This window comes from Corythoichthys intestinalis, chromosome 14 (genome assembly GCF_030265065.1).
Source record: "Corythoichthys intestinalis isolate RoL2023-P3 chromosome 14, ASM3026506v1, whole genome shotgun sequence".
NCBI lineage: Eukaryota > Metazoa > Chordata > Actinopteri > Syngnathiformes > Syngnathidae > Corythoichthys > Corythoichthys intestinalis.
The window spans coordinates 41,676,847-41,699,667 of record NC_080408.1 but is presented as its reverse complement, the minus strand read 5'-3'; the positions used below and the strand labels follow the sequence as shown (position 1 = coordinate 41,699,667).

Here is a 22,821-nt window from a genome sequence, read left to right as displayed (position 1 = left end):
GTTTTACGTTCATATCTATGGAAATTCCTTGATTTAAGCATTTATTTGCAAGAATTTTCTACTTAAAAAGCTGTTTGTTTCGTGACGGCCGCCATGTTGGATTAAACAATACCATAACTTTGGCTTGAAATATTTACGTAAAATAAATGATAACTACCCGTTTTTTTTTGCTTTTAACCAAAAATCTAAACTGGTTTACGTTCATATCCATGGAAATTCCTTGATTTAAGCATTTATTTGCAAGAATTTTCTACTTAAAAAGCTGTTTGTTTCGTGACGGCCGCCATGTTGGATTAAACAATACCGTAACGTTGGCTTGAAATATTTACGGAAAATGAATGATAGTTGAACGCTTTTTGCTTTTAACCAAGAATCTGGACTGTTTTACGTTCATATCTATTGAAATTCCACAGTTTAAGCATTTATCTGCAAGAATTTTCTACTTAAAAAGCTATTTGTTTTGTGACGGCGGCCATGTTGGATTTTGTATCTCTACATAATAGCGGAATTCAACCTAAATACATTTTGATTGTATATAAAAAATGCAAATTTTGCTTTTGTTGAGTAAAATTAAGATGATTCTGCATGCTTTCCTCAAGTATTAAGTTTCTCATGTGACTATTGAGTGATTTATTAGCTGTTGAAAAATTGCACTAAATTAAAAATTTAAAAAAAAAAAAAAAGTTGCTATTTTGGGCAAAAACTTGATATGTTATATTAAATATTGCCATTCATCCTGAAAATATAGGTGATTATCTCTGTTTTTGGTGATTTTTGTGCGTCCAGCGTACAATTTGAGAATTTTATTGTAATTTTAAGTTTTTTTATACTTGTATAAAAAATATTAATTCACCAGGATTTTATGGCTTTGAATGTTTTTATGTCGCTGCTCATGGAGACTCACATATGCCTAAGGGGGTGTCTGTTTTGGTTTTAGGTCGCTAGTGGCTTTGGTTTTGAAAATATTAGAATTTTAAGTTTTTGAAAATAGGCCCCCTACGGATTAGCCCTGAGCCCCCCGTCCCGTCAACTGATAGTGAAGTCTATTTATCACTGTTCTCACCTAGGTTGTACCAAACGTCCATCTCCCCACTAAGAGTGCGGACTTCAATGATAGTTTGACCAAGGAAGTCGTCGCTCTCGCGTTTAAACCTCTGCTTAACACGAGACTTGATATCATCGTCTTCATCCCAAACTCGGACCTTGATGCGATCAGAAGAATTGTGGCACTCGCTGGATGAGACAAGAGATATTGATGGTTATGGTAAAAAAAGATACTACTGTAGTATATTTTCTGACTGGATAAAGTAGATGTAGACAAGAAATGTAAATAATATTTAATTAATTCACTGCTATTAACATTGTTGGAGGTCAAATTCATTTGAACTGGTACAGCTGGCAGTGAGTGATCATGTTTCAGTGCCAATGACGCGGATAGACGTCCAAGCCATTTTGACTGGCGGCCAATAAGTTCATTTATTGTATATCATGATGGCAGTTACTGATCTAGTTAGTGATCTGCTCCCTTAGTTTCAGTATTACACAGTGAGGAAAATAAGTATTTGAACACCCTGCGATTTTGCAAGCTCTCCCATGTAGAAATGATGGGTGGGTTTAAAATTTTCCGGGTAGGTGCTTGTCCACTGTGAGAGACAATCTAAACAAAAAATCCAGAAATCACAGTGTATGATTTTTTTTTTTTAACAATTTACGTGTATTGTGCAAATAAGTATTTGAACACCTGAGAAAATCAATTTCAATATTTGGTACAGTAGCCTTTACAATTACAAAGTTCAAACGTTTCCTGTAACTTTTCACCAGGTTTGCACAGACTGCAGCAGGGATTTTGCACCACTGTTCCACACAGATCTTCTCTAGATCAATCAGGTTTCTGGACTGTCACTGAGAAACACAGAGTTTAAGCTTCCTCCAACGATTTTGTATTAGGTTTAGGTCTAGAGACTGGCTAGACCCCTCCAGAACCTTGAAATGTTTTTCCAAAGCCAGTCCTTGGTTATGGCTTCGGGCCATTGTCATGTTGCAAGACCCAGTCACGACCCATTTTCAATGCTCTTACTGAAGGAACGAGGTTATTCCCCAAAATCTCACAATACAACGCCCTGGTCATCCTCTCCTTAATACAGTGCAGTCCTCCTGTCCCATGTGCAGAAAAACACCCTAAAGCATGAGGTTACCACCCCTATGCTTCACAGTAGGGATGGTGTTCTTGGAATGGTACTCATTCTTCTTCCTCCAAACACCATGAGTGGAATTAAGACCAGAAAATTCCATTTTGATCTCCTATGACCAGATGACTTTCTCCTATGACTCCTCTGGATCATCCAAATGGTCATTGGCAAACTTGTGCTGGTTTAAGCAGGGGGAACCTTGTGTGCTATGAATGATTTTATTTTTTAATTCTTTTTATTGTTTGCTATGCATGACTTTAAACCATGTTATCTTAGTGTATTACCAACAGTAACCTTGAAAATAATGGTCCCAGCTCCTTTCAGGTCATTCACCAGCTCCTCCTACGTAGTTCTTGGCTGATTCCTGGCCATTCTTAGAATCACTGGGACCCTACGAGGTAGATCTTGCATGGAGCCCCAGTCCGGGGAAGATTGAAAGTCATGTTTAGCTTCTTCCATTTTCTAATAATTGCTCCAACTGTGGATCTTATGTCACCAAGCTGCATGGCAATCTCCGCGTACACTTTCCAACCTTGTAGAGGTCTACAATTCTGTCTCTGGTGTCTTTGGACAGCTCCTTGGCGTGTATGGGGTGGACAGGTGTTCATATGCAGCTAACTGCCCCAAACAGATCAAAAAGTCAGACTCAAAAAGTCCACCTCCACTCCACTTATTTAGCAGAATAAGTGGAGTGGAGGTGGACTTTTAAAGGCAACTAACAGGTCTTTGAGGCTCACAACTCTAGCTAATAGAAAGGTGTTCAAATACTTATTTGCAGCAGTACAATACAAATAAATTGTTACAAAATAATTCCCTGTGATTTCTGGGTTGTTGTTTTTTTTAGATTGTCTCTCACAGTGGACAAGCCCCTACCATGAAAATTTCAAACCCGCGCATCATTTCTAAGTGGTAGAACTCGCAGGGTGTTCAAATACTTACTTTCCTCACTGTAAGTCGTAATATGACAAAGTTACTGTGAGCTCAATGTAAAAGCTGTTCATTTTTAGAGCAGATCTTTTTCATTTATCACCGTTAAAGGCATCCAATGAGTTAATATATTAGTCATAAAGTTACTCACAAATGGAAGTTCTCTTCCCAGACTGGGTTGAGGTTGCCATAGATGGTCTTAGTTCTTTTTTTGGTCTTTCCCACCTGGACCGTTACATATGGATCACTGGAACCGGTTTTGTCTTTCGCCTGGAGTCCTTGTGCACATACCACTGGAAAAGATTGGGGGAGAGACCATAGAAGTTTAAAGAGATGAGCTGTATTGAGATAGAGAAAAAAAAGTGATTCATATATGTCTCACCAGTGATGCTGATTTTTGCTGACCATTTCGACGTCCCATCAAGCACACTTTGCTTGATCTGTTTCATTTGGGTGCCATGTGTCGTTTTGTCAAGGCCAAACACTTCCTGAATTTGCTCAAAAATTTCTGGTTTGTTCCTCTCTCTGATCTTCATGCGGTCCTTTAGAACCATGATGATGTTCTGCGTTCGGTCTTCTGCTCCATGTTTAGAACTTTTCTCCGCAGCCCCTTGAAAAGGCAGATGAATGGGGAAAACAGTTTACAGGTACACTACAGTATCTTGAGGAACAGATAAACAAGTGTAAGTTCAATGAATGTGGCGAGCCAACAACTTACTCTGCAGACAGTCGGCGTTTAGCAGATCTTGGCACTTGTCGTGACATTTGACGCCACACTCAGAGCAGCGCATGCCTTGTCGGGCTATGCCCCACAGCAAGCCTTCGCATTCATAACAGTAAGTGGGCGTGGTGGCTGTCCACACTTCAAAATTATGCGGTGTAGTGGAGGAGATGGGGTATATGAGCGCCTGCAGGGTTTTCTTATATACGTGACTTTTCTGCAAAAGACACAAAGGACAATTCTAAGAATAGCATTATAAAGTGACACAGAAACTAGGGATGCACCAATCACAATTTTATGGCCGACCACCGATATTTGAAAAGCCTGGCCTCCGGATACTAAGTTGTTCATAAATCGATCAATCTTGTTTGATTGTGAAATATTGAACAATACCTGTGAAACAAGAATTTTTTTTTCAACTGAAAAACTGTTTTTTAAAATTTAAAACTTTTTCTTTCCAAACCACTAAATTCTAATTTCCTTCACCAAAAATTTAAATGCAGCTGTATTTTGCTTACAAAAAGAAATTCCCAAGGTTTAATGAAATTGATAAATGTTTTGTTCTGGAGAACAGAACTGTAAAATTACACGAGGTCTCGAAGTTTTTCTTTTAATGCTTTTACCTTTTAATGCTTAAACAGTTTAAATGTGAGCCAAGTGTGAACTTTCACTAAACAGGTGTTCTCTGACTGAATTCACTCACAAAGCAAAGACATAGGAATGAAGCCATTTAACGGCTGCAAAACAATTATCCCACAGTGACTACATGGAACGTCGATACAAATTTCACTCCTTCCCACATTAACGTAGCAAAGAGTGGCAGAAGTTACAATTGTAAACATTATGTTGGGGTCGCGAACGTGTGAACATACCAAACATTTCCAGTTTCAGTATATGCTCATATTTATGAGCACGAAAGTCCGTGACCAAATGCTAGCAGCGTAATGTGGCCAACTGCCTCTAAATGTGATCAGTGGACAAGATTGGTAACATTTTTAGTAATCTACCTATCAAGAACCCAAAAAATCTATAAAATCAGCCCAGATGGATTGGTGCACTTTTAACAGTAACCTACCAACTCCTCATTGCCGAGAGTGGTTGAGGCCATTGCAGAGGTGATTCCGGCCTTCCGAGAGTTCTGCACCAGTGACTGAGAAAAATATTTGATAAGAGGGTTATTTCAAAGGGAATAGAGTGTGGTAATCAAAAAGATGGATTGAGAGGTACTCACCATTGCCTGTTGTAATGATCGCAGTGACGGTTTGGAAAAAAAAAAAAAAAAAAAAAAACAGATAAGAGGCAAATCAGAAAAATGCTGAATTTACTCATTGGCTACAATTGACGGCAATAGATGTCCAAACGGGAGGACTCTCCGTGTCAAAATGGATTGGACGTCTATCATCCATGGCAGCCAATGATTTAACATGTGTATCAAAACAGCTTACCAGATCCCTGACCAGAGGAATGGCTTTTCTCTTCCGAAGGTCTGGCATGCTGTCAATACTATAAAGTGCACCTCCCATCCTGCATACAAAAAGGGACACCCATCATCACATTTTCCACAACCCCGGAAGACCCTTATATAAAAAAAGAAAAAAAATCTAATCATCCCCTAAATTTAATGGATTCTTGCTGTTCTGCTCTTCCATCTAGCTTAAGTCTGCCAAGTATTTGTTGTTGTTGTTGAAGAATACCAAGTAAATTGAATTGTGAATATTCATCACAAGTGTAGCCAATGTAACATTGAGTTTACATTGATACTATACAAGTGATGGAGTTGTTTTTAGCTAAAATGCTAGCTAAGTAAATTAATGTTGACCTAATGGTTATTTTTGCAAAAAGCTTTAAATCAGCGGTGTCAAACTCATTTCTGTCAGGAGTCACATTGTAGTTATGTTTTTTAGGGCCATTATATAAGCTAGTTAAGGCTGCCACAATTGATCGACAACTAACAAAATAGCAGTAGATGATTCGTTTCGAGAAATTTACTAAAATGTTCTAAATTCTCTTTCTGATCCTCTCAAATATTCAAATATATAGAGAATATGCTCTCTTTTGTATCTTGTTTGTATTTATGTCTTATGTTGTTTATGTATTATGTTTGTATTTTTTTACATTTTTTAATTAAAAAAAACTAAATGGGGGAAAGTATCTATTCTATTTAATTATTTTTACAGTTTTAAAAAGGAAGAAACATTAAATACTCTCAATTGCATTTATTAAATTTTTCAAAATAAAAAACAAGAGGAGCATGCGCTTTATTTTTTTAGTTTTTCAAAATTGTTCATTTATTTACACATTTTTTTAAAACGGGGAAAAAACAGTATTTTTCTGATTTCTGTAGTCCTCAATCTTTCATCAAGGACTACAGAAATTGTATTTAATTTGTATTTTAGCGAGAAACATGCAGTCGACACACATGATCTACTCTCACGGGCCACACAAAATAATATGGTGGGCCGGATCTGGGCCTTAGGCCTTGAGTTTGACACCTGTGCTCTAAATTTAATGACACTCATGCAAGAGCATTTTAAAGTTGCCTTTTAAATATTCACTATATTGGACAAAACAATAATACATGGACTGTTTTATGACCGCAACAATATGATATCCTAGATTTGACATCAGACACTCACCCTCCTTTACCAAACCACAACGAGCTGGACGTTTCTCCTCGCGCCTGCCAAAAAGAAAATTTTATGAGATAGCATGTCAGTGGCTAAACAGCAAAGGTTCACAGGTTTATAAATAAGAATAGTTAATATGTTCTCAGGTTTACATTAGAGGTGCATCAAATCCTTGAACAGTTATCAGTTATGAAAAAAAAGAAAACAGACAACTTTTTTGATACTGCAAATTGTCCAAATCCTCAGAATGTCAGTTTTGCAACAGTAAGTATTCCCAGATTTCGCAGACTATATATTTGTGAGTTTAATCAGAGTAGGACATTTGCAGTAATCCATCTTTACTTAGGGAAACTAATGATCAAGATTTTTGCCTAATTTTCTGATTTGTTCGTTCAAAAACATTAAATAAATCATTACCACTTAATGTTTGTCCATTTCATGCACTGTAAATTGGAAATAATGTCCTGTTTTTTGATAACAGAATAAAAATTTCAAGACGGATTAATGGATAAATAAAAATAATTAGTAACAATGTATCAAGTAACTTAAATATACAGAGGTAAAATCCAGGAAATACCATTGCTTTTTTTCCCCAATAAAAAGATAAAATAATAAGCAAATCAAATCTAAAAACCCTTTCTGACATCTGCTGTGACCCTCAGCTATTACCTACCTGTCAGCATGTTCCAATGATGGCCGAGAAAAGTGCATGCGAGTGTCGCTATGGCAATGACATGAAACTGGAACAAAAACAAAGTGAGCTGACACAAACAAAAAAGAAAGAAAAGACAAAAAGGAGGCCAAGTGTAGAAAAACACATGTGACATACATTAACATAAACATTGAAGCAAATGATTAATTCTGTGCTCAACTCAATTCAAAAGTAATGAAAATATGTGAATAATGGAAGCGCAAACTGATAAAACAAGCTAAATATTTAGCAGCTCTACAGTACATAGCAGCTACAGCAAGCAGTCATAAAGCAGTTAAAAAAATGAACAAAAGGTTCCGTTTTTTGTTGTTGTTGTTGTTGAAGGTACTAAAATACTACCTTTATAGAATAGGAAACAAATTAAACATGCTTTCCATATTTCAAGCTGGAAACATGATCAAAATAGGGCCTCAACTTGATGTACATGGTTTTTGCACATAAATAATGCACTTCACATGCATATTTCAAAGACTTAGTAGACAGCTTTTCAGCCCGCGGATCCCATCTTTTTTTCATTGAACTAGTGGCATTCTACAGATGGGCCAAGCGCCCCCGCAGAGTTGTGTGTGCACTTACCTCCCGAAGCTGGTCTAAAACCTTGTTGTAGAGCCTTAGCCAATTCTCTTTAGCTCGGACTGCTGGATCCACTGGCTCTTTGGGTTCCTCTATAACTGGAGGACTGAAACAGACATTTTGGAAGTGACATGTTAAACTTTTATTAATTAATTAATTAATTAATTTATTTATTTATTTTACATACGGTAATATGCTTAGAGCACATTGCATATGAACCATCATTTTTATTATTATTATTATTTTTTTTATTATGAATGTATCATTTTTTAAAAATTACTACTAGGCCTGAACAATATTGGAAAAAACTATCATTGCAATTTTTTTTGTGGGGTTGGGGGTTGCGATATATTGCGAGATTATATTACAATATTAAAACTAGAAGAATTTTCACCACATAACTTGAATAGCTCTGTTTGGGATAGGCCTCAGAAATATTGGAAAAAATAACATTGCGATGTACAGAATATTGCCAAGGCTTCACGCTTACTTCATGCATTTGTTGCACTGGTGCGCATGACTTTTTTCTTAAAGCAACACTAGGTAACTTTTCAGTTTCGGTCAATTTTAGCGACGCAGGTGGACAAATGCGGTAGTGTTTTGCCTTAAGGAGGATTGAGCACACAGTGTTGTAAAATCCTGATCTACCGGTCGCCTGCAGTTGGATGAAATGACTATTTCTGTTTCCAGCGGCTGTGTGAAGGATGAATAATAATGAGGTCATTAATCCAGTTGTGGCAAAACAATAGCATATGATGATGTTGAAAATAGAAACATTTGATTTTGTACCGTATTCCCCCACTGGCTCTCCGATCCCCTTTGATCGTAGAGCTACCAAGCCTCCTCTGCCAGATCAAAGCTACAAGCCTGTCAATCATCGTTAACTTTAAGTACCAAACGTTAGCCGCACTGCTGAGGAGGGTGGTGTAAGAGGATATGGCACTGTCGTGGCATGAAGTAGAAGAATGAGCTTGCGTCTTAAAAAAAAAAATTATATATATATATATTTATATATATATATACTGCATGTTCTTGCGATGCGAGTATTGCGCATCCGCACATCGCGATGTCGATGTTTAAATGATATATCGTTCAGGCCTATTTACTACAATTAAGCCTTTATTGCCAAATGTATCACATTTGATACACCTAAAATTTCATGATTTTGAGAGTAATTCAGAATTTTCACATTTCTTTTTGAAAAAAAAATGATGGATGCAAGTAAACACATGCATCTGCAGGTTCCATGAGAAAAAAACAGGATTTAGCTAGGGTTAAAGATATTAGAGTGCTTATATATTCATTCATCACACATTCAATTCTTTTTACAAATTTGAAAAAAAAAGGTTTCATTAGGACCTTATTTTTCGAATTTTGGGATTCTCTGATAATTGCTTCATGTTGCAGGTCTTTAAGGGTTAAGAAAATATTATTTATGTAGTTTAATTTCCTAAATATGAAATACGGGGTCACAAAATATTGTTCGGCAGGCCTCAATTGATCCCCAGGACGCAGGTTTGTGACCGCTGATGTGCACGGTAACCTTTTGGGACACCTTGTGTTCTAACGTGTTGTTGGATATTTCTCCTACCTTTCAGTTGGTATTTCTTTTTCCTCAGGAGTTGGTGGCCTGCTTGTTTCAATCTTTTGTTCCTTGCTGAGATTTTCTTCTGGGGGCGTTTCGGACAACTTGGCCTCTTCTGGTACGTTTTCTTCCTCCAGCCATGGCTCTTCTTCCATCTGCAAACCCTCATCTATCGGGGCAGAGGACTGGACATTTTCAGAACTGTTAAGTGGAGATGCAGGCTTTGGAGAATTTGGAATCTGCTGTGAAGGGGGGCCCGTGGTGGCGGAGGGTGGCTGACTTGCTGCTAATGTGGCCGGGTGGGACGGTGGGACATTGTTTGCTGCTGCAGACTGTTGTTGTTCAGAGGCAGCGGGTGGCGGGGGATGAGACTGCGCGGGTTGGCCAGTAGGGACAGAAGACAGAAAAGTGGAGGCCAAGCCCGTGACTGCGGCGGTTAGAGGTTTGGCCATTGAGAAAAAGGACGTGGCGGACGGCGCTGTCTGAGCCTGTGTTTGGGGCTGTTTAGGTGGTTGAGAATTTTGATGACCAGGAGGGGGGGGCTGTGCTGTTGGAGCGATTCCAGCCTGGTTGGATATTTGATTTGAGGGTTGTACAGGGGGCTGTTTTTCATGTACAGAGGATTGTTTTTCCAGTGGCGGTCTAGAGCTCGGTACATCAAGAGCTGGGGGAGCCGTTGATGTTGGAGTGGGTGTGAATGGAGGCTCTAAATCCTCACTGAGGTTTCCATCCAGATTGTATAAATCATCTTCATCATACATCAAGTCTTCATCTTCATAAAGACCCTCCTCTTCGACCTCGTATAAGCCTGCATCTTCTTCCTCATACAGAGCAGCCTCTTCACCTCCATCTTTGCTGTAGCCACCCTCATCACTGTATGCGCCCTGGGTCTCATCAGGGTCCCAGTCTGGGGAACCTTTACTGTAGCTGACTGAGGAGTGGCAGGAATGGTAAGAGTCATTTTCATCGTAAGGGTCCCTCTCTCCATATTCACCGCCGTAGTCCTCCTCACTCAGCTGACTGCTGCATCGACTTAACTCAGCAGATGATGCATAGCTTCCAGTGGGACTAAAGGAAAAAGAGAAGAAAAGCATTATGTACTGAAGATAGGAGCTGAGAAGAACTCAAGAGTGATGACAAGAGAAAAAGAACATCTAGTTTGTAGAAGCACAACAAAATATCTTAAGATAAATGGTGCTAATAAAACGGAATAAGGGATTTTGGGTGGGGCGAAAAGAAGAGAGAGTGAAGACAGGAAGGGATGCGTGAACACTGAAGCCAAGTAGCAGAAGAGGAATGAAGAAGAATGTGCCAGGGTTGCCCTGTCCAATACACTCACGCAAGCAGCTAATCTTTTGTGCAGTATTGACCACTAGATTGCATTTTGAATTATTCATAAAGAGAGAGGCGGAGGCTGCACAGTTTCACTCCCAGTCTGAGCAAGATATGTCAATAAGCTGTGAGAAATGTAACAGTGGAGTAAACAACAATGAAAGATAAATCACATTTAGTCTGCTGGGCCCAGTGAAGGCTCAAAAAGGCACATACTGGATGACAGAAATTCATTGACTATTTTCAGTAGTAGCGCTTTGGCATAACAATTTGATTTGTGGTGTTTGAACAAGCCAATTGTCAATAAATTGATCGTGATACATCAAGATTGGTTTGGACATTTGAAAATGTTTTAGTATACAATTATGAAGAGAACCCAAACTGACTTGAGGTACATACATTTAATGTTCGGAGAATCTCATTCTATATTCGAGCCCAGTACTCTGGAATGCTATATCTGCAGAAATTAGCATGGCTACACCTGTAGAAATCTTTAAACCTCAATTTCACAGGTGATTTGTCTTCATACTGGGTTGCCCACTACATATCACTAACAGTGCTTGTGCATTCAGTCTGCCCTGTCCCAGCTCAATCTGACCTATCATCCCCCTTCCTATTCTATTGTTAACAAGGTCTATCCCCTCCCCACATGCTGTCCCTCGGTAAGGATAGTCATAAGGAGCTGGTAATTGTACTTACAGCTATGTAGCATATATATTGAATCATATATTTTTATCACTATTCCCTTTGCTCTTTCACTTATGAGTACACAAAATAAAACCAAAAAGGCAGTACACCAAACACACTGCAGTGCATTCGAATTTCTTCGGTCTTTAAAGACAATCAGATTTACCATTCCGCTTGTCCATGCAGCTGAACAGGGAAAAATTAATTTGAAAAAAATCTCAATTTAGGTTCTATATTTATGCTGTCAAATTTGGTTAAACTTCACTGATTATGCAACCAGTCTCTGGCCCTACCACCAGGGGTGAAAGTGGGCCGGAACGCTGTTCCGGTATAAGATTCGGGGACGGAACGGGGCGAAACGGTGCTTTGATCCCGAAAATATGACGGCAACTGTCAAAACCTTGTGTGTAAAAAAATGACAAACCTGCCAAGCTGCCACACAAGCATCTCATTTCCAAGAAGAAAACAATCTATCAACGTCAGATTTACATACACAAGTGTTAACAACAAGCATAATAAAGTGCTTGTGTGGCATCATCCGTTTCCACCGATATTTTTTATTTATTCCACAGACGGCACGGAGCTTTCCCTAACCGCTGCAGTGATCTGAGTCTGACCAGTCGCAGCGATGTGCGCATGCGTGCAGCAAAGCAAACTGCGTTGGACTCAGTTGTCCTTTCAATTGGCTGACATACTGACATGTGATCAGCAAAGATAGTTAGCTCTGATTGCTTCAAATGCATAGGTCTGGGCAGCTGCGTCCAAGGTCTTGATGCGGGGTGTCGCCCGCATGAAGGCAGCTGCGGATCGACGGAGGCGCCTGGCACCGGGCTACAAACCAGGGCAGCGTGTATGGCTCTCCACCAAGGATCTACCATTGCGAGTGGATACGAAAAAGCTTGCGCCAAGGTTTGTGGGACCTTTCCCCATTTCGAAAGTTATTAACCCCGTCTCTGTCCGCCTTCGCCTACCCAGGTCTCTAAGTGTTCACCTGACCTTCCACGTTAGTCGACTCAAGCCTGTGTGTGAGAGCCACCTGTCGCTCCTCTGCCACCACCAAGGATGGTTGACGGCGGCCCGGTCTACTCCGTCAGAAAACTCTTGGTTGCCCGGAACCGCGGCAGGGGCCGACAGTTCTTGGTGGACTGGGAGGGATATGGACCTGAGGAGAGATCGTGGGTGCCGGCCAGCTTCATCATGGACAAGACCCTCATCAAAGATTTTGACCGTGCTGCCTCTTCTCTATGGACCTGAGGAGAGATCGTGGGTGCCGGCCAGCTTTATCATGGACAAGACCCTCATCAAAGATTTTGACCGTGCTGCCTCTTCTCGGCGTGGTCCGTACTGTTACAAGCCGCCGTCTGCGGCCTTGAATTCGTCCTGTTTTATTTTGGTGGGCTCTTTTGTGTTCACTTGAGTCAGCTTTGCATTTCCTTCCGTAATCATCTGAGTGCCTACACCTGTTTGCCATTAGCCCTAGTTAGGAGAGGGAACCTCTTGGTACCTCATGATACGATATGATTTGCGATACAAAGCTCACGATGACGATGATCTGACAATATGGCGATACAACGATTATCAATACATTGGTCTGGAAATCATTCAATGACATTCTACAAATGACTAATAAACAGAAAAACAAGTTTCTGCTGTGAATTGGAATGTGTTTATCACTAGTAGACGTCCAATCCATTTCAACTGGGAGGGTGAATGAAAGAATGTTCATTCGCTGCCATCCCTCCCACCTGTTGATTTTCAGTTACTTCCTGTTGATTATGGGGTATTTTATGAGTAACTTCCAGTATATTTTGAGTTACACAACAGGCAGTGACTCAAACTCAACAGGAAATGACCTGTAAATGCACTGAAAATCGGACAGAATGACTGTAAATGCTCTGGTTTCGAATGGACGAACGTTTCTAGTCTAAATGGATTGGGCGTCGAGCACCGTCAATGCAACCTTAGAGTTAACTGAGACACTATTATAGTGGAAGATTTTGGTAGCAACTTGTTGGTTCCTTTTTATTTATTTATTTTAGACATTGACACCTTTTTAAAACGATATCTCGATTCTTGGCAGGAGCATATCAACAACCTTTGGGGATACAATGTATCACGATACATCACCATTTTTGTCACACCCCCAGCCCTAGTCCTTATATACTCCTTCTGTTTGTTGTAGTTTGCCAGTGCGTTTTCAGTGTTTTGGAAATCAGTAGGCCATTACGTCACCATCGTCCTTCAAAGATGCAAGTTTTTGCCATTGCCCTTTTTTGTGTTGTACTTTGAATCCTGTTTTTACATTTCCATTTGTGAATTAAACACTTTTTGGACATTGCAATCCTCTCTTCTCGTGTATTTGAGTTCAGCCGTGTGTGCCCCGTTGTGACAGCATTTAGATGTGAGGAAATGATGGGAAAATAGGAGGTTTTGATTACTGTTGTTTTTGTTAACTTTTAAAAAAAAATACAATTTTGAGTGAAAATCTTTTTTTTTTGTATGTGTTGTTGAAATAACTGCCAAAAGCAGTTTTATCTGCATTTCAATTTTTTGAGCCACCCCCCCTTCCTTCAATGAGTTTTGTCAGTCTTTTCCTTTAAAATGGGGTGTTGTTGGCATTTGTGAAGAGTGAGCCTTTGAAGCTATTTTATAATTAACACATTCGCAGGCACTAACAGAGATCAAATCCATCAAAATGACTGCTGCCAGCCCTTCCCATTCCAAATGGATTGGATGTCTATCACCGTCAATGGCAGTCAATTAGTATATACATTTTTTTAATTTAAAAATTAAAGCTATTCTGGCAGTATTAACGTTGTTGATGTGTTTCCTGAATTTCAGTGTTGTAAGTGGTAATATGTCATAATTTTGAAAGCAACTCCTCTTCACCAATCACCGCCAATGTCAGCCAATGAGATAATGTCTAAAAAACATAAACGTGACCATTAGAATAAAGAAGTACACACCTTACAGTCCGCTGATGATGGTAGTCAAGGTCATGGCTGTTGGTCGAATGTGAGTATGAAACGCCTCTGGAGTTGCGGTGCTGGTGGCTGACTGGATACTGGTGGACAGAGGCGTTGGGCTGTGATGTACTATAGTACGGAGGGGGGATGCTGTTACTGGTTTCACTGCGGTAGTCGCTGTCTCTGTCATCTACAGCACTGTCAGGGTCATCGTCTATATAGACAAACAAATAACGTGATGATTAAAAAAAACTAAACAGGACATAAAGTATAGCTAAAATTAAGTACATGAGGAATTTCATATAAATCAAAAGTACAAATTGAATCATAGTTCAGTGAGCTGGCCTACCCACAATAATGAATACTTTCATTTGCAATGCAACTGAGTATAATCTATTCCTGCTCACACTGGAGCATTCAGGTCATTAAGGAAGTGATGAGAGACTTTAATAGTGCTGATTTGGTCAAAATTGGGAACAGTATCTATTCATCATTCATCAATGTAATTCAGTCTCGCGAACGTTAAAGAAGGCAGCAGTCTTTCACTTTCTAGGCACGTACACACTATTTTAAGACCAGAAAAGCTTTTTTTTTCTGTCCGCTCATGTCTTTTTCTTTCAGTCTCCATCTCATCAAATGTGAATCTCCTTCCTTGTTTCTTTAAATGGGCACAAAAGAACTGCTCCAGAAGCTGTTCTATTCAATGTTAGATGTAAGTAGTACTTTTGGACCTCATGTGTGTATGTGCATGTGCTAGACACTGCATGCGCACTCACTCTGTTGGTCTCCCCATAAACTCCAATTGCCTGAAATGAAAGAGAATGCTGTGAGACACATTTATGAATGACACATGAGCTTGCATTCTATCTTTCTCTAACAAAGAATAAGCATCCAAGCTGGACGTCTTTCCATAAGCAACAGACTGTTGGCTCATCAGATTCAGCAGACTGAGACGTCAGTGGAAGTAGAGCAGCATCCTGCAGAAGCTTGTCTCTGGACACCTGATCCCGCTATTGATCCCTTACAGTGTGGCGACGCTGACTGTTTGCGCTCTACCACACAACAGCCCGTGTGCGGTTGCACATCATTTTCACTGAAGGAATCTAATCTCATGTCCACAGTTTAACCCATAATCCTCTTGCATCAACAATTAATGGTCACTTACAGCACTGGGTGGTTGGAACCCGGAGTGGGCGTTCCTGTTCTTCTTGGTACGAGTACTAAGACAAAAATATAACATTATTACAGCCACATTTTATTATGCTGCCATGTTCGTAAAATGCAAGCCTGTAGGAATGTTGAATGGGTCATTCCAGAATTTAAGGTGATTTTACATCCGCCTATTTATATTTTAAACAATTCTACATACACAATTGTAAAACAGTCGGTTTCTTATTCAATTTACTTGTCTTGACACCAAATTTAAATAAAACAGTGCTTGAAAATATTTTTTAAAATAAAACCTTTACAAAACATTTAGCCATGATTGAATGTCTCACTCAACTTCATGCTATAAAAGGACAATTATTATTATTATTTTTGCTTATTTACATAGTTTGTCTTCCTTGTCAGCAGTAACACCTAGCTAAAGCTAGTTTACACTCTGGGGAAAAAGCTAACAGGACTGATTTGCAACCCTGTTACTTATTGTGATTATGCCAAATATTGTAATTCTGAAGTACAGTGCTAGCCAAAAGTATTGGCAACGCTGCAATTCTGTCAGATAATGCTCAATTTCTCCAAGAAAATGATTGCAATTACAAATGCTTTGCTTTATCTTCATTGATTTTGCTTGCACTAAAAAAACACAGACAAAAGAGAATGGGAAAAAAAAATTAAACCATTACCATTTTACACAAAACTCCAAAAATGGGGCCGACAAAAGTATTGGCACCCTTTGAAAAATCATGGGATGCTTCTTTAATTTGTGTAATTAACAACACCTGTTAGTAACACCTCTTACCTGTGGCACATAACAGGTGGTGGTAATAACTAAATCACACCTGCGGCCAGTTAAAATGGATTAAAGTTGAATCAACCGCTGTCCTGTGTCCTTGTGTGTACTACATTGTGCATGGAGAAAAGAAAGAAGACCAAAGAACTGTCTGAGGACTTGAGAAGCAAAATTGTGAGGAAGCATGGGCAGTCTCAATGCTACAAGTCCATCTCCAAAGACCTGAATGTTCCTGTGTCTACCGTGCCCAGTGTCATCAAAAAGTGTAAAGCCCATGGCGCTGTGGAAAAGAAAAATTGACGAGAGATTTCAACGAAAGATTGTTCGGATGGGGGATAAAGAACCTCCACTAACATCCAAATAAGTTGAAGCTGTCCTGCAGTCCGAGGGTACAACAGTGTCAACCCGTACAATCCATCGGCGTCTGAATGAAAATGGTATGGCAGGATACCCAGGAAAACCCTGTGTCTGACCCAGAGACGTAAAAAAGCCAGGCTGGAGTTTGCCAAAAATTACCTGAGAAAGCCAAAAACATTTTGGAAGAATGTTCTCTGGTCAAATGAGACAATTGTAGAGCTTTTGGGGAAAAGGCATACACAGACAGTCCTCTCAGGAAATTAGAATACACAATATTCTAATTTCCTGAGACAGTCCTGTATATATACACAGGACTGTCTCAAAAAATTAGAATATTGTGTATTCTAATTTTCTGAGACAGTCCAGTAGAGTTTACAGGGGAAAAAACAAGGCCTTCAAAGAAAAGAACATGGTCCCCAGAGTCAAATATGGCGGCGGTTCCCTGATGTTTTGGGGTTGCTTTGCTACCTCTAGCACTGGACTATTGATCGTGCGCATGGCATTATGAAGTCTGAGGACTACCAACAAATTTTGCAGCATAATGTAGGGCCCAGTGTGAGAAAGCTGGGTCTCCCTTAGAGGTCATAAGTCTTCCAGCAGGACAAAGAACCAAAACACACTTCAAAAAGCACTAGAAAATGGTTTGAGAGAAGGCACTGAACACTTCTAAAGTGGCCAGCAATGAGTCCAGACCTGAATCCCATAGACACCTGTAGAGAGATCTGAAAATGGCAGTTTGGAGAAGGCACCCTTCAAATCTCAGACACCTGGAGCAGTTGGCCAGAAAAGAATGGTCTAAAATTCCAGCAGAGCATTGTTAAAAACTCATTGATGGATACCGAAAGCAGCTGATCATCATTATTTTGTCTAAAGGTTGTGCTACCAAGTATTAGGCTGAGGGTGCCAATACCTTTGTCCGGCCCATTTTTGGAGTTTTGTGTAAAATGATAATGATTTAATTAATTTTTTTATTCTCTTTTGTGTTTTTTCATTGCAAGCAAAATAAATGAAGATATTCTTTCCAAAGCATTTGTAATTGCAATCATTTTCTAGGAGAAATTAAGCATTATCTGACAGAATTGCAGGGCTGCCAATACTTTTGGCCAGCACCGTACATCATGTAATATTTTTTAATATTTTAATATTTAACCAATGATCGTTAAGTTGAGCTAAGTAAACCAAAAAAGTGAAGGCGTATTTTTCAAACATTTTGAAGCCAATATGTCCTCCAAATCTGGAACGAACCATATTTCAAACACAGAAAATGCTTACATCTTGGTCCCTCATTGCATTAAGTTGCTCCAGTTTTTTAGCCCAGTACCTTGCCTCATCCTCTGGGATGTCTAAAAGGCAAAAGCAAACTCAGGTGAGATAAATTTGTTAGTGCTGCCAATTTTATCAAAGCTAAAAATAGCACCTCTGATCTTGCTTTTATTTTTTGCTCATGTGAACAAACTAAATAAAACAAGCCATTTGTTTGAGCCAAATAAAAGGACAACGGAATTTTACTCGCTGCCCTAGAACCTATAAATAGGGCAGCACTGCAAACGAAGGAGTCGGATATTCAATATCGCCTGGAGGAAGGGGAAACAGTAGGAAAATAACACCTAATCAATGCTAAAAGGAACACAGTATGATCGATGAGAGAGAAAGGACACGCGCACTCCCTGACACACATCCACACAGCCTCGCATGTGACAGTAAAAAGTAGGTCACATAGATTGATCGCTCAAGGAATGATAATGCCTTATTATTTACAGCATCATTGTTCATGTATTCGCCAATGATCTATTTGAATGACTATAGCTGTAGCCCTTGTATCTCCCATCCTTTGGAAGTACAGTATCTCTTGGTCAATGACTGTGTGTAACAAGGCAGAACTAACACACTTACCGAGGGGCAGCTCAAAGCGTGTGTCGAGCAGCACCAGGTGAAGCGTGGGATCTTTGGTGCCGCAGATCTCATTATCAGTCATGATGACCTGAGAGTCCAACGTGAGCCACTCGCCTGGGCCTTCCTGTGTGAAAGAAAGAAAGAGGTGGATTGAGAGGCGAGCAGCCAAAAATGGGCAAAACAAAGCACGTGCAAATAAGTATATAACAGTGGGGAACGCATTTTTTTGTTGTGTTGGTTCTGCAGGCTGTTTTTGACAAAACGTTTGGTGCTGAATACAGAACGGACCTGTTTTCGAACTATAGGTTCTACTATACTGTACTATACTATACTATACTATACTATACTATACTATACTTCTTAAAAATATGAAAAAATATGAAAAATGCTGTCATAAACTCTGTATAAGGCACTCACTTAACTCACTGGCCAACATTGACGGGGCTAGATGTCAGGGATAATGAAAGCTAAGGGTTCACAGCCCGTCGTCACAATTGAAATGAAATGTCTGCCATTGTCAAAGGCAGTCAATGAGTTAAATACTATTTTTATAAAAAAAAACAAAAAACAACAACAACAACTGTAGAGTGTTATTGGGGGCCATACAGAGGATATTTCTGTTTTTATTTATCAATAGCGATACTTTCATTTTATTCATTTATAATTTATTTAGTCATAAAAAATATATAAGAATAATGGTTAATAATAATTTAAAAAATAACATAGTCCTATTGGTAATTATAAAAGACATCTGGTATCCACATACTGTATTTTGATATTTTGTTAATATTGTGGCTTAGAAGACCCACAATGTTATGTCCAATAGGGATGTCTCGATCACATATTTTTGCACCAGAGTCCGAGTCACCTGATTTTGAGAATCTGCGATACTGAGTCCCGATCCGATATCGAAAAAAGTACTGTACTGTACTTGTGGAGTATAAACATATAATTATTTTTTTTCTTTTGGCGATGCCATTGTATTTGTGGATTATTTATATATATATATATATATATATATATATATATATATATATATATATATATACACAGTGCCTTACAAAAGTATTTGGCCCCCTTGAACCTTGCAACCTTTCGCCACATTTCAGGCTTCAAACATAAAGATATAACATTTTAATTTTTTGTCAAGAATCAACAACAAGTGGGACACAATTGTGAAGTGGAACAAAATTTATTGGATAATTTAAACTTTTTTAACAAATAAAAAACTGAAAAGTGGGGCGTGCAATATTATTCGGCCCCCTTGCGTTAATACTTTGTAGCGCCACCTTTTGCTCCAATTACAGCTGCAAGTCGCTTGGGGTATGTTTCTATCAGTTTTGCACATCGAGAGACTGACATTCTTGCCCATTCTTCCTTGCAAAACAGCTCGAGCTGAGTGAGGTTGGATGGAGAGTGTTTGTGAACAGCAGTCTTCAGCTCTTTCCACAGATTCTCGATTGGATTCAGGTCTGGACTTTGACTTGGCAATTCTATCACCTGGATACGTTTATTTTTGAACCATTCCACTGTAGATTTGGCTTTATGTTTTGGATCATTGTCCTGTTGGAAGATATATCTCCGTCCCAGTCTCAGGTCTTGTGCAGATACCAACAGGTTTTCTTCCAGAATGTTCCTGTATTTGGCTGCATCCATCTTCCCGTCAATTTTAACCATCTTCCCTGTCCCTGCTGAAGAAAAGCAGGCCCAAACCATGATGCTGCCACCACCATGTTTGACAGTGGGGATGGTGTGTTCAGGGTGATGACCTGTGTTGCTTTTACGCCAAACATATCGTTTTGCATTGTGGCCAAAAAGTTCAATTTTGGTTTCATCTGACCAGAGCACCTTCTTCCACATGTTTGGTGTGTCTCCCAGGTGGCTTGTGGCAAACTTTAAACGAGACTTTTTATGGATATCTTTGAGAAATGGCTTTCTTCTTGCCACTCTTCCATAAAGGCCAGATTTGTGCAGTGTACGACTGATTGTTGTCCTATGGACAGACTCTCCCACCTCAGCTGTAGATCTCTGCAGTTCATCCAGAGTGATCATGGGCCTCTTGGCTGCATCTCTGATCAGTTTTCTCCTTGTTTGAGAAGAAAGTTTGGAAGGACGGCCGCGTCTTGGTAGATTTGCAGTGGTCTGATGCTCCTTCCATTTCAATATGATGGCTTGCACAGTGCTCCTTGAGATGTTTAAAGCTTGGGAAATCTTTTTGTATCCAAATCTGGATTTAAACTTCTCCACAACAGTATCTCGGACCTGCCTGGTGTGTTCCTTGGTTTTCATAATGCTTTCTGCACTTTAAACAGAACCCTGAGACTATCACAGAGCAGGTGCATTTATACGGCGACTTGATTACACACAGGTGGATTCTATTTATCATCATCGGTCATTTAGGACAACATTGGATCATTCAGAGATCCTCACTGAACTTCTGGAGTGAGTTTGCTGCACTGAAAGTAAAGGGGCCGAATAATATTGCACGCCCCACTTTTCAGCTTTTTATTTGTTAAAAAAGTTTAAATTATCCAATAAATGTTGTTCCACTTCACGATTGTGTCCCACTTGTTGCTGATTCTTGACAAAAAAATTAAATTTCATATCTTTATGTTTGAAGCCTGAAATGTGGCGAAAGGTTGCAAGATTCAAGGGGGCCGAATACTTTTGCAAGGCACTGTATATATATATGTATATATATATATATATATATATATATATATATATATATATATATGTATGTTTATATATTGATAGAACAATATGTCTCAATGGTGCCATAGCAGTTTCATGGCGCATTAAGCCCCCAAACTATTTTTAATTTGCCCATTTTACCGTGGAGACCCCAGTTTACAGACACTGCACAACCGCTTTTCTTTCAACCCAGCTATAAAAAGAAGTATATATATTTATTACTCAAAATGTCTATCATTTTTAGCTTAGAGTCATTACGGTAATTGATGTCCCATATTTAGCTTAAAAAAACATACACTTAAAAAAAACAAATTACGTCATAATGAAAAAAATAGTGTCTGTGAATAGGTCACGGATCTCTACCTTATAATAATACATTTTTATTTGTAGAGCGCTTTTACCAATGCTCAAAGACGCTTTACAGTAGGAACAGAAACAGCAAACAACGTGGACAGAACAAAACAAGAAAATAATTATAAGTTAAAAGCTAGTTTAAAAAGGTGAGTTTTTAACAGTTTTTTGAATGTGGGAAGGTCTGAACATGAACGAATGGGTTTTGGGAGTGAGTTCCAAAGGGAGGGGGCGGCGCTTTATTGTATTTTTTTGGTTACGTTCGCATTTTCCCCGTGTTTGATAGTACCGTGTTTCACCCATAAAATCCCCAAAAAGTCTGGCTGTTGCCATTCACATGTGTGTCTTGACACCCGGTGAGACATGCTACACAGAGTTTTTGGATTGAAACAGGGTAAGTACGCGATAATTATCTCGTTAACATCATGGTGTCTTTAAGTATGCTCTCTAATGCTCTCACCTTGAGTTAGGGTTTAGGTGTTTAAAAGATTTTTTTTTTTTAAGAGAAATTCTTCTTCCACCAGAAAATTGAGATTTTAAGCTGTCCTATGATGTATCACACATGCATATAGGACAATTTTGAAATTTGGCCAAAAATTGGGGGTCTCAGAGCGGAACTTCAAGTCACCTGAGTGTTTTCTGCCATATACATATATATACACGCCATATACATACGTATATACACACACACACACATAATATATATACATATATATAAATATATTATAGCTTTTTTTTTTTTTTTTTAAATTAAAAACCTGAGCCTTTTCACCCGATTCTGATCCTCTGAAAAATGGTCCAATCGGCCCGATTTCCAATCACCGCGTATGTGGACACTTTTGTGCATGTAGTAACAAATTAGTAAATACTAGCTAAACTGTGAAGAAAAAGTAAAGAGGAAATAGATAGAGACAAACTAGGATACGTTTTGGATTCCGCACCAAAAAGTTTGTTGAACCTAAAAGACCTAAAAGAACAGATTTTGTTTTCATAATTGTTACCCAAAGTAATCAATATTTTTTGAGAGAAAGCAGTCATCAGCCAACCTCATTTGACTGTCTGATGCTGTGGAGAGGAATCCACACCGTGCCCACCATGGTATCCCAGATTAACCCTTTGTTCCACACCTCTACTGTCAGACCCAGGTCTAATCGGTTGATTTCACTACAATGAAATAGAAACAACAACATTGAGTGAAATCTTGTGTAAATGAACATGCCACCATACACTTTGCATTTACCGGAAGAAAAAAA

At 39.1% G+C, this 22,821-nt stretch overlaps 1 protein-coding gene across 1 annotated transcript in view; it reads right to left on the bottom strand.

The window, feature by feature from the left end:
* LOC130929907 (protein unc-13 homolog A-like) overlaps positions 1 to 22,821 on the bottom strand; it is a 78,352-nt gene that overhangs the window by 43,788 nt on the left and 11,743 nt on the right. Inside the window, exons 4-19 of the mRNA XM_057857527.1 lie at positions 22,615 to 22,732; positions 18,524 to 18,647; positions 17,903 to 17,973; positions 15,485 to 15,539; positions 15,096 to 15,125; positions 14,320 to 14,533; positions 9,341 to 10,402; positions 7,753 to 7,855; positions 6,474 to 6,517; positions 5,283 to 5,361; positions 5,069 to 5,074; positions 4,913 to 4,987; positions 3,835 to 4,054; positions 3,499 to 3,726; positions 3,268 to 3,409; positions 1,064 to 1,233 (exon numbers count right to left, since the gene is read on the bottom strand). Coding sequence (XP_057713510.1) covers positions 1,064 to 1,233; positions 3,268 to 3,409; positions 3,499 to 3,726; positions 3,835 to 4,054; positions 4,913 to 4,987; positions 5,069 to 5,074; positions 5,283 to 5,361; positions 6,474 to 6,517; positions 7,753 to 7,855; positions 9,341 to 10,402; positions 14,320 to 14,533; positions 15,096 to 15,125; positions 15,485 to 15,539; positions 17,903 to 17,973; positions 18,524 to 18,647; positions 22,615 to 22,732 — 2,741 coding nt within the window. The remainder of the gene's footprint in view (positions 1 to 1,063; positions 1,234 to 3,267; positions 3,410 to 3,498; positions 3,727 to 3,834; positions 4,055 to 4,912; positions 4,988 to 5,068; positions 5,075 to 5,282; positions 5,362 to 6,473; positions 6,518 to 7,752; positions 7,856 to 9,340; positions 10,403 to 14,319; positions 14,534 to 15,095; positions 15,126 to 15,484; positions 15,540 to 17,902; positions 17,974 to 18,523; positions 18,648 to 22,614; positions 22,733 to 22,821) is intronic.